This window comes from Phodopus roborovskii, unplaced genomic scaffold, assembly GCF_943737965.1.
Source record: "Phodopus roborovskii unplaced genomic scaffold, PHOROB, whole genome shotgun sequence".
In the NCBI taxonomy this organism is placed as follows: Eukaryota; Metazoa; Chordata; class Mammalia; order Rodentia; family Cricetidae; genus Phodopus; species Phodopus roborovskii.
In genome coordinates this window covers 22,194,753-22,210,716 of record NW_026126540.1, presented here as the reverse complement: position 1 = coordinate 22,210,716, position 15,964 = coordinate 22,194,753, and the positions used below count along the sequence as shown (strand labels likewise).

Below are 15,964 nucleotides of genomic sequence, written 5' to 3'. Positions count from 1 at the left end.
CTTTGAGGGAGGGGTCATCATTCTCCTTGATTTTTTTTTTCTTTTTTCCTTTTATCCAGCATTGGAATTTGCACTGTGAACTTGTTTGAAGCATAGTCTCTCATTCTCCCATTCATGGCTCATTTTTTATATCACCAGTCTCTACTCATAGCTTCATTACACAAAAGATAAGGCAAGTGTAGAGGCTCGGCCTACAATCCCATCACTGGAACACAGAGGCAGAGGGCTGCTGCACGTTTCAGGCCAGCTCGGGCTACAGTGACACCTTCTCAGAACACCAAAACTCAAGACAAACAATGACCTTGTCTTCCACCCAAACCGTCCCGCAGAAAACAAACACCAACATCAATGTACTCTCACAACAAAAATCATTTATTTACAAAGGCCAGGGTGGGTGTTGGGAGTAAGGGAGGAAAAGGGCAGGCATGTCTGAATTGCTTGGGACCCTTCCCCAACTGGAACAGGATTCCTCAATGTCCTACTCAGGGATCCTCCAAGTAGCTGGACCATATAGCAGAGAGAAATGTGTTGGGAGCTTCTCCCTCAGTACCCCAGCTGAGCTAAACCTAATTTCTTATTAAAGGCATCACTGTTCCCACCCCTTCTTCAAATAGAACTTTCTTGGCTAGAGGGAACCAGCAAGGAATTGAAAGGAAGGAGCTCTGGAAGAGAAAACTCAATATTTTTTCCACTGCAAGAGTAATGATGGTAAGGGTATCAGTTACAGCCATTATCTTTAGAATTACCCAATATGCTTTTTGGTTACCCAACACCCAGAGACCCAAGCAACCCAGCTATCCCAATGCTATATTCCTCCACTAGGTTGGCCCTTGTACCTACTCTTTTCTGTTGACAAAGTTGTAAACCAGAAACCAACAAAGAACACACACCTCCCCAACTTTCATGATACTCATATATGCACAACTTCTCCATATTGCCGAGAAAGATCCAACCCCATCATATCTCCTGGAGAGTGGGGCTCAAAAGTACCAGAGCTTGAAGATATAGGCAGGTCCTGGGTCATTGGAACATGTGTGTAATGGAGACAATGGACCAACCGGATTCCTTGTAGGGGACACTGCTCAGCTTTGTAGAGCTCCTTTCTTCAATTCAAACTCCATCAGTCTCTCTCTTCTGTCAGGCCTGAGCCTGGGTTCTCCAACCTGAAATCTACTGGTGCTAGATCCCAACTGTCAATTCCGACTTGCAAGCATTCAGCTGAGGCCATCTTCCCCCAGTCCCTGCTTCCAGGGTCTCTCAGCTCTCGCTCTCCAGCACCAGCCTCTGCTGGTCTTGTCTGTCCTTAGTAACCCTGCCCAGAGCACTGGCTCATTGCTCCATTTGGGCAAGAGGACAGGTGTCTTTCTCCCTGACTCAGAGTCCCAAAGAAGCCCATGAGAAAATGCTGGATGGATGTGCAGAATAGGGGCAGAGAAAGAAAACTACAGCATTTCATCAGTTCCTCTCCACAGAGTGAAATTCAAACACTGGTTGGGTTGAGGTCAGGGAGGGAAAGGAGAGAGTAAAAGTAAATGTAAGGCAAGCTAATCCCTAGTGGTACTGATGGAAGACTTCCAGGACGCCAGACGGGGTCCTCCTCTCTCAGACCCTGGGAGAAGACTGAACACTGCCAGAGTACTTGTGGGCAAGGAGGCGGGGCCAACTGACAACACAACTGTGCAAACTAAATAGCTCTGCTCGGAGGACCAGGAGAGATTTCATTAGACAGCAACTGAATTAAAATCCTTGGACAGAGCTACGGGGTTGGGCCAATGCCTCTAGTGTCACCCTGCTGTTTGTAGAGGTCAAAGAAGACAGGCTACAGAAGGTAGGGCTTGACAGAGGAGCCAAAGGCTGGCGCTGAGAGGTGGGGAAGGCAGGAGGCATGGGCCAAGGGATCAGGAGAGCTGGGACCCCAGGAGTCTCTCAATAGCCGCGTTGATGTCCCCTCCTGTGGCAATCAGGGCCTGTAGGTTGGCTTCACGGTTGACAAAGCCCATGGAGTTCAGTTGCTCCAGCTGTTGCTGAAATCTGACTTCTGGCATCGGCACCTGGAGGAGGCAGGCAAGTGGGCATGGACCCATTCTAGGGCTAGCCCCTCTCTTCCTTCCTTTCTTTTTGAGAATGCCTTGCTATGTAGTATGTAGCCCAGGCTGGCCTAGAACTGCTGGGATTGCAGGCATGTAACACCATGCCTGTCTCCTAGAGGGACAGTTTGAATTTGAGTGTTTACATAATACCAGTAGGTCCCTAACACCTCCATGGTCAAGGATGGTCCTTGTATCCCCTTGTCCCCCACTCCCACACCAAGGCTTTGTGCTTAGCTGAGGAAAAGTGAGATGCAAATGAAGGTCAGGGAACCTAGTTCCCAAGTTAGTAAATAACGATACTTTTGTTAAACTTCCTAAGTCCCTGGTAGGCCTGGTCAGTTTGTTCCTACATGCTCTCCAGATGTTAATAGATACTTCAAAAGACTGATGCTGGGACAGAGAAGTGGCTCAGTGATTTTCTTCCCAAGGACCTGACTTTGATTCCTGGCACCTACATGGTGGCTCACAACTGTCTGTAACTCTAGTTTCCAGGGACCTGTTTTGCTATGGGATATTTGTGAACTGTGTGAAGATGTATTGCTACGATTGGTGTAATAAAAAGCTGAACGACGAATAGGTAGGCAGGAAGTACAGGTAGGACTTATGGGCAGAGAGAGAGAGACCTCTGGGAAGAGGAAAGGCAGAGTTGTGAGCCAGACACAGAGAGGAAACAGGAGGTACAAGACAAAAGAGAGATAATGCCACGTGGCAGAACATAGACTGATATAAATGGGTTAACTTAAGTTATAAGAGCTAGTTGGGACAATTTTCCTGTTGTTTTATTTTTTGAGATAGGGTTTCTCTGTGTAGCTTTGGAGCCTGTCCTAGAACTCACTCTGTAGACCAGGCAGGCCTGGAACTCACGGAGACCCGCCTGCCCCTGCCTCCTGATGCTTGGATTAAAGGTGTGCACTACTATCTCCTGCCTGGATGGGACAATTCTAAGCTAAAGGCTAATGTTTCATAATTAAAACAAATCTCCGTGTTGTTATTTGTGAGTTGGCAGCCCCCCAAAAAAGTCTGACTACAGTGTTTTCCCATGGGATGTTTGGAAAGCTAAGTCTTGATCAAGATCCCGCAAGAGGAAAGCTGTGTGGAATATTTGTTTACACTGTTAAGATATGTCTCCGCCTAAGGAGTCTTCTGATTGGCTTAATAAAGAGCTAAATGGCTAATAGGTAGGCAGGAGAGAATAGACAGGACTTCCAGGTAGAGAGAGAATCGGGAAGGAGGAATCTAGGCACCTGATTTCACCATCAGACTTGGAGCAAGTTGGATGTGCCAAAATAAGAAAGGTTACCCAAGCCACGTGGGTGAGTTTGAGCATATAAGAGCTAGTTGGGAAAAAGACTAAGCTAAGGCCAAGCTTTCATAATAAGTCTTCAGGTCATTATTTTTGGGCCAGAGGTCCAAAGACAGTCTGACAAGAAAGCTTGAATACAGAAGGCCGGTGTTTACTGTCCACCTGCCTAGATATCCTTCCCTAGGACCACATAACAAGCCCTATAGTGTCAGAGCCCTTCTCAGTGTCATGCTGACATTTCTCAGTCACCAAGTTTGAAGTGGGTGTGCCTTGGAGATCAAGCTGACCCAGCCCTATTAGTGTTTACACAAATGTTTGCAGAACAGTGTTTCCAGAAGAGGCACAAAGGTCACACTCCCAAGTCATCTCTGCGCCTGTGCCTACCTAAGACCCTGCCCTTGACTTTAATCATCTGCCGGCTAGGTAAGTGAGCAGCCAGTTGACCTCTTTGCCCTCAGTTTTCCCCATCTGTAACACACTGATGCTGCGACAATCTCCTGAGGCAGTTGGAAAGCAGGGTAAATGACTCTCCTAGACAGAGCATTCAGCATGGTACCAAGCATGTACTGAGTGGCAGATTAGGCCCTGAAGCCAGCCTGGTCTGGCTTCCTGCAAAGCCTGTACTGCTGCCTCTACTCCACTCCTGTCCTTGATGCTGCTCAGGATGGATGGGTGGCTGCCCTGTATACCTGTGAGTTTCCACCTCCAGCCAAAAACTGGATCATCTGCTGCACCAGTTGCTGCTGGACACTGGAACCCGCTGCAGGAGGAGACGTAGCTGGTACACCGGGGGAGGAGGTGGGGGCCTCAGCTGCAGAACCAGAGTTGCTGCTTGCCAGGGGTCCAGGGGTCCGGGATGTCCCAAAGGAGCCAAGGCTGGAGGCAGGAAAAGAACAAGAGTTAGGAGACAGCAGTCCAGAACAGGATGGGAAATGGACATGGAGGAACAAGCTTGTAACCTCAGCCCTGGGGGGCTGAGATAAGAGGACCACAAGCTTGCAGCTATCCTGGGCTACCAAAGGGAGACTTAGTCTGAAAGGAATAGAAAAGAATGGAAATGTGAGATCCAGAAGAGAAAGCCTTCAGAACAAAACAGGAAAACGGATCCAGGAACAATGGTGCAATGGTGTGTGTGTGTGTGTGCGCGCGTGCGTGTGTATAAGAGGTAGACAGACAGACAGACAGACATATAGACTGTACCTTAATCACTAGCTCTCCTTACCTGGGTACCAGCCCAGGGACTTCAGTCTGCAGGGTCTGCAGGCCCTGCTGGATCTGCAGCAAGGCCTGCATGGCCCGGGGGTTGGTGAGGATGGAGAGAGACTCTGGGTTCTGCATCTGTTGGGAAACAAGCAGAGAAGGGCAAAAGGAGACAGCAGGAAAGAGCAAGTAACCTTCAGCTCCGGCCTGTCTGTCACCTTAACTTCTAGCCATTGGGCTCCCAGGTCTCCCTGCTACAGTCCTCACTCACCTGCTGCAGAAACACAGGGAGCTGCAGGCGGAGCTGCTCCTGAAGCTGTGGATTCCCCGCAAACAGCGGCACGTTCACCATCATCTGCCAGAGTGAAGGGAGTAGGCGAGGCTTGAGTCATCCTACCCTAAGACATCCCCCACAGCTTCCGACGCTCCCCAGCACTCCTACCACTGCAGGAAATCTAACCAGCATTTCAAGATTCTCAGTACTCCAAAGGCCCATGCAAGGCAGTGAAAGAAATGGACCTGTGTGTTGAGCACAGAAGTGCCCAGGCCTGTCTGACCACCAATTGAGCTACTATTTCAAGTGGCTCCCATGTGCCACGCCATCCATCCCAGTGGGGAACTACTGTTGCTACCATTTGCAGAGGTGATCAGGTGTTGAGATAACTTGCTTAGCTCACAAGGCTGTTAAGTAGCAGAACTTGGAGTATGAACCTAGGCAGCCTGGCCCCAGAGTGCTTCAACTGTCACCGCAAACTGTTGCCGTGGGGAGCCCTTTCCCCAGCAGTACTTCCTTTCCCCAGTTTCATACCTGAGCAGCAAAGTCAGGGTTCTGGGCGAGCGTCTGCATCATGCTGCGCATGTAAGGGGCTGAGATCACATTCTGCATCAGCTGAGGGTTTTCGGAAATCTGCTGGAGGAGTGCCTGCATTTCTGGGCTGTTGAACATCCCTGCAACAAAGAGGGAGAAACAAGACAGGAAGAAAGGGGTCCAAATGGAAACCAGATACTTCATTTCATCTACATTATTTCAAGAGTGGTCAGGAAACAGAAGCTACAGTCAAAGGGGCATCTGAGCACATGACACGGGTCCAAGTGCTCCTGATTCTAAAGTTAGCTTACAATGTTTTATCCTGGACCTGTCCCATCAACTTGGCTAAGGGCTAACTGGCTAGAAACCAAGTCTGAGATATGTCTCTCTGGACTGCGCCTGCCCCAAGCTCAGACACTGTGAGCTGGAAAGAACTGAATGCCACGGAGAATGTCAGCTTTTAACCCTGCCTTAGCAGCAGTGGCCTGCTTCTCAAGCCAAATCCCACTCAGGTGCCGTAATGGTGCAGCAGAAGCCAGGGCAGGAGACATGGAGCTGGTTTCCATATGGTCCCTTCCTCCTTCCTCTCCTGGAGATGATGCAGATCCCCCAACACTTAGGAATAGTGTGTAAACCACAGGCCAAGAGCTATTCCTTCCTTAATAAATAAGGAAACAGAAGCACATTCCCAATTAAATCAGGGAATCTACCAAAAGAAATCCCAGAGCCATGTGTCCTGTCACAGCCCAGAGAATTCCCTGGGGCTTAGCAGTGTGTACCCTGCATTTGTGTACATGATAACCCTGTACATCTGTCTCTTCTGCCATCACATCCCCGTCCCTGGATATGTTCCAATTCTTCCACAACCCTTCCCTAATCTTCATCTCCCACTCTGCCCCATTTACACTGGATGGTATTGGAAAGTGTTCATGGAGCCTGGTTTACACATGAGCTTTACTTAGGTCACTACTAGGGACATGGGACACGACCACAGCAAACTTTCCTCTGAGGGGGCAGGGCCATCACTCCAGGCTGCTGTGACCTGTAGTTTTAATTCAGTCTCACCTGTTTTCAATACACTGAAGCAATGTGAACCCCATTCAGTCCTGGGGCAGAGGGACTGCCCAGGTGTGACCCCGCTAAGCTCCTTTCACCCTAAGACATACCTGACCCCAGGCTAGCCGCATTGATCCCAAAAGGGTTCGAGACTGTCGGGTGCACCTGGCTGGTCCCCGATCCTCCGGTGCCCTCCCCACCGGACCCGGGGGCCTGGGAGGTGGGGGGCGAGGGGCTCCAGGGGTTAGGGAGGGGCTCTCGATTCTCAGTCCGAAGAGGTTGGGAGGATGAGCTGTCGGAGTTCCCGGCCAGGGAAGAGAAGGGATTGTTGCCAAACTGGGAGGAGGGAAAGGTTTCGGGTTAAGGACTGAAACAAATCAGGGACAAGGGAGAGGCTCCCTCTCTGCTCACACCTGGGACCCGCCCTTCCCCCAGGGAATGCAGAGAAGCATCAGACATCCTCATCTGTTCTCTGTTCCCAAAGGACTAGTTCCACCCTCACCCGACCCTGCAGAGGGCACCTGACTGATGCCAGTGACTGACAGCCAAAGCCCTCAGGAAAGATGCCATTTCCCTGGCTTGTGCTCAGTGTGGGCCTCTGCTTTTGGCTCTGTGACCAGACTTTCGCATACATCTTTCCTGTGCTGTAATGAGGCATTTTTGTCTGATTAAGGGGCAGAGGCAATTCCGAATTCACCTTTTTACCCTCAGCACTAACACTAGTAGGTGCTCAGTAAGGAATGACTAGCTTTGCAGTTGCAGACCATCAGACCTGGATACTCCCCGCCATCTACTCCCAGCTCCCTCTTTCCTGCCACCTTGGCCTAATTCTAAGGTCCAGAACTCTCTTGCTAACTTTGTTGGTCTGCTGAGAGCATTTGAACCATCGAAGCAAGCCCCAGGGAGCAGAGCTCTGGCTAAGGATTCCCTTGAGGTTTTCTTCCTCTGTCCTTTGGGTGGGTCCCCCAGTCCCTCCCTCCCCCACGCTCCCAAAGACTACTCAGGACTGTACCTCATCAGATGGCACATTGCCCAAGGGTAACACCAAACCTCTTCCCTCCAGCAACTAGGACAGAGGCCTATCCAGGAATCTATATGCCCAGGGGGCCACGTGTGCCGAGCAGTTCTAGACCCTCCTTCACTTGCTCAGTTTTACAAAGGTTTACTTAAGATCTTGAAGCAGGAGGCAGACAACTAACCAATCATCTGAGCTGAGCTGAGGCTCCTTGGCTTCAACAGATACCTGTTAAATCACCAGCTGGCTTCACAAACCATGTGCCACTGCCATTTCAGACTTCTCATTCCTGCAATTTGCATAGCGTCTCCACCACTTGTCCTTAACTTGTTCTGTTCTTCCTGCTGCACCTGGAGACTAAATCTCTTTCTCTGATCCCACCATTTACTGAGCACCTACTATATGCCTTGACACATTTATTCTAATAGAGTATCCCTCTATACGCCAGTTCTCAAAAATGTGGCCCTATGACCCTTGTAAGTCTACAAATTCTTCATAAGTCCACAAATGTCAATTTGCTGTTTTTACTTACTCTATTATGAAAACTGTGTCCTAGGGGACATTCAGTGGAACAAATGCAGACCTGACAAGCCTACTGTCCCACAGGATCAGACATTAGAAGAAGTCTTCGGAAAAACCACACTTTCTGCTTTATCTCTAGAGTAATAGGATTACAGTACGAATGCATCTTTTTTGGAGGGTGGGTAGCGTGTCACCTGTAGGTCTAGCTGGCTTGGAAATTGTCTTATAGACCAGACTGGCTCAAAACTAGTGATCCCCCTGCCTCTGGCTCTTGAAAGCTGGGGTTACAGGTATATGCCCCATGCTCAGTTTATTCTCTCATTTTTCAGGGTATAATTGGGTCCCGAGACAAAGCGTGGGCGCGACTGCTATGATGGATGACCTCTACCGTGAAAGCAAGGGAGTAAGACACTTAAAGGGAGGCGTCACTTAAAATCACATTGCTAGAGTTGGACGGTGGTGCACGTGCTTTTTACTCCTAGCACTTGGGAGGCAGAGGCAGGCAGATCTCTGAGTTTGAAGCCAGCCTGATCTATAGAGCTAGTTCCAGGACAGCCTCCAAAGCTACAGAGAAACCCTGTCTCAGAAAAACAAAACAAAACAAAAAATTACATTGCTAGAAAATGACAAAGCAGGTATATAAACCCAGGTTTGTGGATGCCAAATGATTTATTCTCTTGGTAAAAGCAGTGGGGTTTTTGTTTTTTTTTAATGCTTTACTGTGTGTGATAGGAATTAGCTGGAGTGTTTGTTGTCTTTCTCAACTATCCAATTTAGTTTTGTTTTGGAGACAGGGTATCACGTTTCTCAACTTGGCTTTGAACTTGATGTGCAGCTGAGGACAACCATGACCTCTGGGTCCCCAAGTACTGTGATCACAGAAGCACACTATCTTGTGTTGCTAGGGCTCAATCCCAGGGCCTTGTGCATGTTACACAAGCAATCTTCCAACTGAGCTACATTATATATTTATTTACTTGAGACAGAATTTCATGTAGTTAGGCTGGCCTTGAACCCCAGATCTTCCTATGGATATAGGATACCACAGTGCATATTCATAAAGCTGCTTTAGTTTTTTCTTTTTGGTGGAGGTGGAATTGACCTAGCCTCGAACACTCTAGGCAAGCACTCTACCAGTAAACAACATTCTCCACTCATAAGACATCTTTAAGAGTGCGCAATCCACCGGTGGTGGTGGCACACACCTTTGATCCCAGCACTTGGGAGGCAGAGGCAGGTGGATCTCTTTGAGTTCGAAGCCAGCCTGGTCTACAGAGCGAGTGCTGGGACAGGCTCCAAAGCTACACAGACAACCCTGGAGCTGGAGGAGCTGGAGAGATGCATCAGCAGGTAAGAGCACTGACTGCTCTTCCAGAGGAAGCCAGTTTGTTTCTTAGTACCCACAGGGTAGCTCAGAACCACCTGTAACTCTAGTTCCAGAGGATCTGACCCCTTTTCCTGGCCTTCACAGGCACTCCATGCACATGGTGCACAAGTATATATGTAGGCCAAACATCCATCCATATAAAATTTTAAAAATACATTTTTTTTCACTCTTTTTTTCATCCCCCAGAAGTACATAATCCTATCCCAACACTGGCTTGGGAGGATTTCAATTCTGGGATGCTCTGAGCTACATAGCGAAACCTTGTCTTGAAAATATAAAAACAAAAACAAGGGTTCATTGAACATCAAATTGCAGCAGAGGCCAACCTGTTTTACATAGAGGGTTCCAGGTTAGACAGGGCTATATAATGAGGTCTGTCTCAAAAAACAAAAACAAGCTTGTAGAAACTGACCAGATAGCAGTCCTAAGTAGGGTCTGGAACGTTGTTATTATTAACAAGTTTCCCCAAGTGATTCTGATGTAGATGAACCATGGGCAATAGCTGAGACACATTGTTTGGACTCCATCTTACCTACTTCCCTAGATGTTACCTACTTCCCTAGAGACCTCTGTTATATCCAGCCCTCAATAAGATGGCTGTCACTGGATCTGAACTTCAAAGGAAATGCCTTCAAGCAAAGGTGTCCCACCCCCCCCCACCCCCCACCCCCGGAGACTGGGCAACTAACTGCTGAAGCTCTGGGGCATGCTTAGGTTGAGTAGGGAACCCTGAACCCAGCCAGCCCTCCTGTAGCTTGCCTCCAGGTCCCACCTGTTCCCGAGCAGCAGTGAACATGGGCTCCTGGATGTCAGTGTACATGCGGCGGAGGGCATTATAGCCTCCAGGGACACTTTCCAAGTTGCTGAGGGCCCGGTCCTGGTTCCGCATCATTTCTTGCATCATGGCTGGGTTCCGAGCAAGCTCCATTGTCTAGTGAAGGGAAAAATATGAGATGGGCCCTGGAACCAGAGGAATACCAAGCTAGGAAAAGGGACCTGAGGAGGGAGCCGACATGAGGAATCCAGGAACTACCCAACAGTGTCAGGAAGTAAGCAAACCAGATCCCCTTCCTCTTGTATAATCTGGACTTCATCCCTGCCTCTCTGTGGCTATCTCGGTTGGCTTTTCTGGGGCCCCAGGTTTTTTTTTTTTCCCCTGCCTACAACTGTGCCTGTTCCATAGTTGTGACTCAATAAATACTTATTGGATGATAAATTATAGGACAAGAGGTTGGAGTCCTGTGAAGCTAGATTTATCAGGAAGGTGTCTTAGAGAATTGAAGATTTGGGGGGAAGATGGCAGTCCAAAGAACAGAAATAAGTAGCTTGCTGGCTTCATCATGACACCTACACGACCTGACACTAACAGCAACTAAATAGCCTGTTGTAGAATATTATTTTAAGATGTGTTACATTTGTTTATGCTGTGGAACACTTGTTGATGCAAAGATGTGTTACATTCTTTTATGTTGCATTAGTTTAACTCTGTGCAGTCTTTTTACTGAGCCTGTCTAAACACCCGATTGAACTAATAAAGAGCAGAACAGCCAATAGCTTGGCAGGAAAGGATAGGCAGGGTTGGCAGGCAGAGAGAATAAATGGGAGGAGAAATCTGAGAGAATGGAGAAGCAAGAAGAACAAGAGGACACGCCAGGGGCCAGCCATGCAGCTACCCAGCCAGCTTTGGAGTAAAAGTGAAAGTAAGGTATACAAAGGTAAGAAAAGGAAAAATCCCATAGGCAAAAGGTAGATGGGAAAATTTACGTTAAGTTAGAAAAGCTAGCTAGAAATGAACCAAGCTAAGGCCAGGCATTCATAAGTAAGAACAAGCCTGTCTGTATTTATTTGGGAGCGGGGTGGCTGGCCTCCCAAAAGAGTAAAGAGTAAGCAGGCAACTATATAACCTAGCATTGAAGTCACACCATTTTCACAATAACCATCCCATGTAAGTACTCCTGTTCATCTTTTGTAGATTTGAAAATGTGGTCAGGGAGGATTGCAGACCCATTGTCCCCTAACACACATAATTTAGTCACGCAGACACTGTGAGTCCTGGTACATTAAACTGGGTAGGGAAAGGATTCATTGCCCCCTCTTTAGCCAAACGGAACCCTCTGCAACACTGAGGATGAGGGGTCTTTTCTTTAGAGCTGCTGTCAGTGTCACTTAAGCCAATAAGCTACTCATTCCTGTTCTTTGGCCTGCCTTCTCCCCAAATCCACTCCAGTCCTCTACGACACCTTCTTAGACCCACAAACCTAGCCCAACAGGACTGCAATCCCTTGTCCTATCATTTACCATACAAAAAGTATTTACTGAACTATTAGTATGGAACAGGTACTGTTCTAGGCCAGAAACAACAACAACAACAACAAACCCAAACATTCAAAAAATCCTTACACCATTAAAAAAAAAAAAAGCCATGGCCATGTAGTGGTACACACCTTTGATCCTAGCATTCAGGAGCAGAGGTAGGCAGATCTCTTGTGAGTTTGAGGCTAGCCTGGTCTATATAGTGAGACCCTGTCTCAAAAGAATCAACTAACTACTTGGAAAACAATTTAAAAGCCTTAGTTGTTAGGGGAGTTACCTGCCAGTGAATCAGACTCTGGTCTTCACAACCTTGATGGCAAGACACCTATCCTGTTTTCTGGTAAACAGCCTCCAGAAAATGGTTTGCAGCCTGGCATAGTGGCACACACCTTTTCCCAGCATTCAGGAGGCAGAAGGAGGGGGATCTTTATGAGTTTGAGGCCAGTCTGATCTATATAGAGAATTCCAGGACAACCAGAGCTACATAGAAAGACCATGTGTCAAAAATAAATAAATATTAAAAAAAACAAAAAACAAAAACCAAAAACCAAAAGCAGGCCAGTGGCGTTGCACGCTTGCACACCTATAATCCTGATACTTGGAAGGCAGAGGCAGGTGGATCTTTGTCAAGGCTAGCCTAGTCTACAGAGTGAGTTCCAGGAATGATCTCCACTGGGTGTCCTCCTCGGCTGGGTGGGTCTAGCTTTGGCCTTTGCTTTGGGCTTCCTTGGTCTTGAACATGATTTTTCTTTCCTTGGATCATCCAATGTCTTTGTTTTGGTCTCAGCTCAAACTTCTAGAAGACCTTCTATGAGACCCAGAGTAGAGTCAGAAGCCTTCCTAGGAGATTCTGGGATTATCTTTAGGGGATCACTAGTCTTACGGTGTTGCCTGCATAACTGTACCACTTTCCTGGCCTAAACTCTTCATTACTGTATCAAGTGTTCAAAATATAGCTGCTCAATTGAATGAACAAATAATAAGCTAGGAACGGCTGACACCACATTCCTCCCTCCTCCAGCCTTGTCTCATACCCACCTGCCTCATGAGCTCAGGGTTGTTGAGCATGTGGCTGATCTCGGGGTTCCTCTCCATCAACTGCTGCATCTGGGGGTTAGCCATGATCATGTGGCGCATCAAGTCAGGGTTTGACATCATATCCTGGACTAAGGGGTTCTCCATGATCTGTGACAGCATCTCAGGATTGGACATGAGCTGTCTCTGCATCTGTTGCTGTAGCTCCATGAAGTTGGCAGAACCCAGGCCCAGACTGCCTAGGCCAAGGATACCTCCAAAGCCAGCTGTGGGAAGGAGTAGAATAGAGTCTACATCTCAGGCCCATCTCACATCTATCAGAGCCTGTGAATTTGGGTCTCCAGGATAGGCCCTAATGACTTCTCACAGCTCCAGAAAGGAGATCTCTTTAAAGCAGAGACCAAGCTGAGCATATCATTGCACAGAGAGAAATGAGACAGCCACCTGCCTTTCTCTACTCCCTCCTGAAACCCTGGAAACCCTCATAAACTGGCCCCCCCACCCCTACCCCAGCTTGGCTTAAGCTCCACTATCTGGAAGAGTGTCTCCCCCCTCCATGGGACTGCTGTTCTTTATCTTTATGTACCCCACTCCCTGCCCAATAAATACAAGATTATGCCCTCTTCCCTAAAGGCTTACAGAGAATCGATGCAGTAGCACTTGGGGGCCCCTCTGCAGCCACCGGAGTGGGTCCCCCTCCACTGCCAGCATCTGAAGTGGCACCAGAGCCGCAGGGCTGGGTAGGGGCAGCAGGTGAGGCAGGTGTGGTGGAGGGTGCAGAGGCAGAGTCAGGAGTGGATGGGGGAGAACCAGTAGCAGTCACTGGATCTTGAGCCCTGAGGATAACGTATGGATAATCCTGGTTAGAGAGGGTACAAGTGGAAAGCTGGCTGTGTAGCTGCTGCCATTGCAAGCCACCTCTTGAGTAGCCTTGCCCCAAGCTGGCAGGATACAGGGGACATCCAGGAGAGGGAGATGATGTCAGTATCACTAGTCTTTAAGACAATCTGGGAGTGGTCAGGCAGGTTCCCCTAGAAGTAAGATCTATCCACCTGAGGCTAGCCCGACCAACAGCTGTCTGCGTGGTTGAACAGCTGAGAAAGACTCTGAAACGAAGTCCCAATTAGGAGCAAGGTCAGCTTTCCTGAACTTACTTCTGAGGGGTCTTGATGACTAGATGGACGGTGAGCCCATCCTTGATCCCATGCTGGTTCAGTGTGTCTCCATCCTTGAGGATCTTGCCTGCGAAGATCAGGACCAGCTGATCCTGCTGAGCCTTAAACCTCCGGGAGATTTCCTCCTTGAACTGTGGTCAAGAGGCAGAGATCACTGTGGAGGCTGCCTGTACTCCATTGCCAGGCCTCTACTCTCAACTCTGCCCCTCTAGCTGCAATAAGCAACAGTGACATAGATCTGCTTTTTCGATGAATTCCATGATACAGTCTCCCAACCCTAGAAAGCTCCAGCTGCCATCTCCCACCCAGTTCTCTGTGAGGGTTACCACCTGGGCAGCCCTCCGCATCCTAACTCCTTCAACTAGCCTTGGTCTCAGGCTGTCTCTCTTCATCTTTCTCTTGACTCGAAGTTTCTCTCTGCACTTTATTATTCCCAGCTTCCTCATAACAGTAACAAGTAGGTCCAGCTGTTGAGTAATCTAGTATGTCAGTTACTATCCTGAATATCTCATTTATTTATTTAGAGACAGAGTCTCTCCATGTAGCTCTTACTGTCCTGGAACTCTCTATGTAGACCAGGCTGACCTCAAACTCACCCAGCAGAGGTCTGCCTGCCTCTGCTGGGATTTTAAGGATAAGGATCACGGTGGGGGTAGGAATTCAGGTCTGTACATCAGTATCTCCATCAGATACACTCTCAATATGAGCCGTATTTCTGGAAGGTCTATAAATTCTTTTTCCCCCTCCCCTTAATTTTCTCGTGACCGGGTTTCTCTGTGTAGCTCTATATACCAGGCTGGCTTCGAACTCACAGAGATCCTCCAGTCTCTGCCTCCCTGAGTAACTGTGTTTAAAGGCACGCACCACCACCGCCCGGCCAGGACTGTAAAATCCTTGCATGGGAGAGGAGTCGTGGTATCAAAGGCTAGTCTGGGGTGAGTTAGATTCTCTAGATTCTATCAGCTCCTCCAAAACACAACACAACACATACTCTAATTATAAACAGTGCACTTGCTAAGCAAAGATCCCTCTCTTCCAACCAGATGGCCTATCCTAAGCCCCGCCTATGTGCAATTCTGGAGCAGCTTCAAGCAGTGAGGAACACAGGCATAGTCCCTCGCTCATTCAACATTATTTTGTTGAGCACCTACTGGGCTCAATAAATCCTATAGGGCAGAAAACTGAACAGCATAACCGTTTCGATTTGCGGGCAGGAAGGATCCGTAGGGAGAGAGAGTACCCCCACCACGCGACTCTCCCGGGGGAGCTTAGCCGCAAGCTCACTCGGGCCACACTGTGCCTCGGCGCCCGGAACCTCCGCCAGTAACCGTGGCGCACTCTACACTCAAGCCTAGGACCCTCCGGGTGCCCGCAAGCAAGGTGTCCCTTTCTCAAGCTCCCCCACCACGCCCCCAGCCCTGGTAGCGTGGCCAAACCCATCCCAACCCGCACCACGCTCGCCGGACTAACCCAGGCAGGGCGCCCCCTACCCGCCTCGATTGCCCTCGCGCTGCTCGGATCCCCGTGGGCTCCGCCCCGGCCGGGGGCCCGTCCCCACTGCCAGGCCGTCCCCGAGGTCTCCATATCAGCGCTGACCCCACGGTGCACTGCTCCCGCCCTCCTCCCTCCAGCGCCAGCGGTACTACCTCCTTGACCGAGGCTCGATCGCAGATCACGATCTCCTCCTTGTCCTTGGGGGTCTTGACGGTGACCCGAATCTGGGGCCTCGTCTCGGCCCCGCTCGGCTCCGCCATGCCGCCGCCCGGCCGCCCGCCAGCCCGCCCGGCTCCTCCTCCCGGCCCGCCCGGCCCGGCTCGACTCCGGAGCCTCCAACTCCCCCTCCCGCCCCTCCCCAAGGCTCCGCCGCCCCCTCCGGACACCTCAGCCACAGCGCCCCGGGCGGCCTGGGGGGGCACTGCAGCTGGGGCGGCCCAGGGCAGAGCGGGGTCCGCAGCTGGTCGGGGAAGCTTCTCGGGAGCCCAGAGGGCGGCGTAGCGGGCGCCGAGGCTCAGCGCTGCCCGCGGCTCTCTCCCATTCGGGACAAAGGACTTTCTATGTCG

At 49.6% G+C, this 15,964-nt stretch overlaps 1 protein-coding gene across 1 annotated transcript; it reads right to left on the bottom strand.

The window, feature by feature from the left end:
- Positions 1 to 351: 351 nt before the first annotated feature.
- Ubqln4 (ubiquilin 4) lies at positions 352 to 15,726 on the bottom strand. The gene is made up of 11 exons (XM_051199442.1): positions 15,551 to 15,726; positions 13,884 to 14,035; positions 13,369 to 13,565; positions 12,733 to 12,995; positions 10,154 to 10,312; positions 6,568 to 6,793; positions 5,402 to 5,541; positions 4,865 to 4,948; positions 4,616 to 4,731; positions 4,083 to 4,269; positions 352 to 2,051 (listed from the first exon to the last, which is right to left on the bottom strand). Exons 1-11 carry the CDS (start codon positions 15,656 to 15,658, stop codon positions 1,899 to 1,901), a joined length of 1,785 nt encoding a protein of 594 aa, XP_051055399.1. The 5' UTR covers positions 15,659 to 15,726; the 3' UTR covers positions 352 to 1,898.
- Between the last annotated feature and the right edge of the window lie 238 nt (positions 15,727 to 15,964).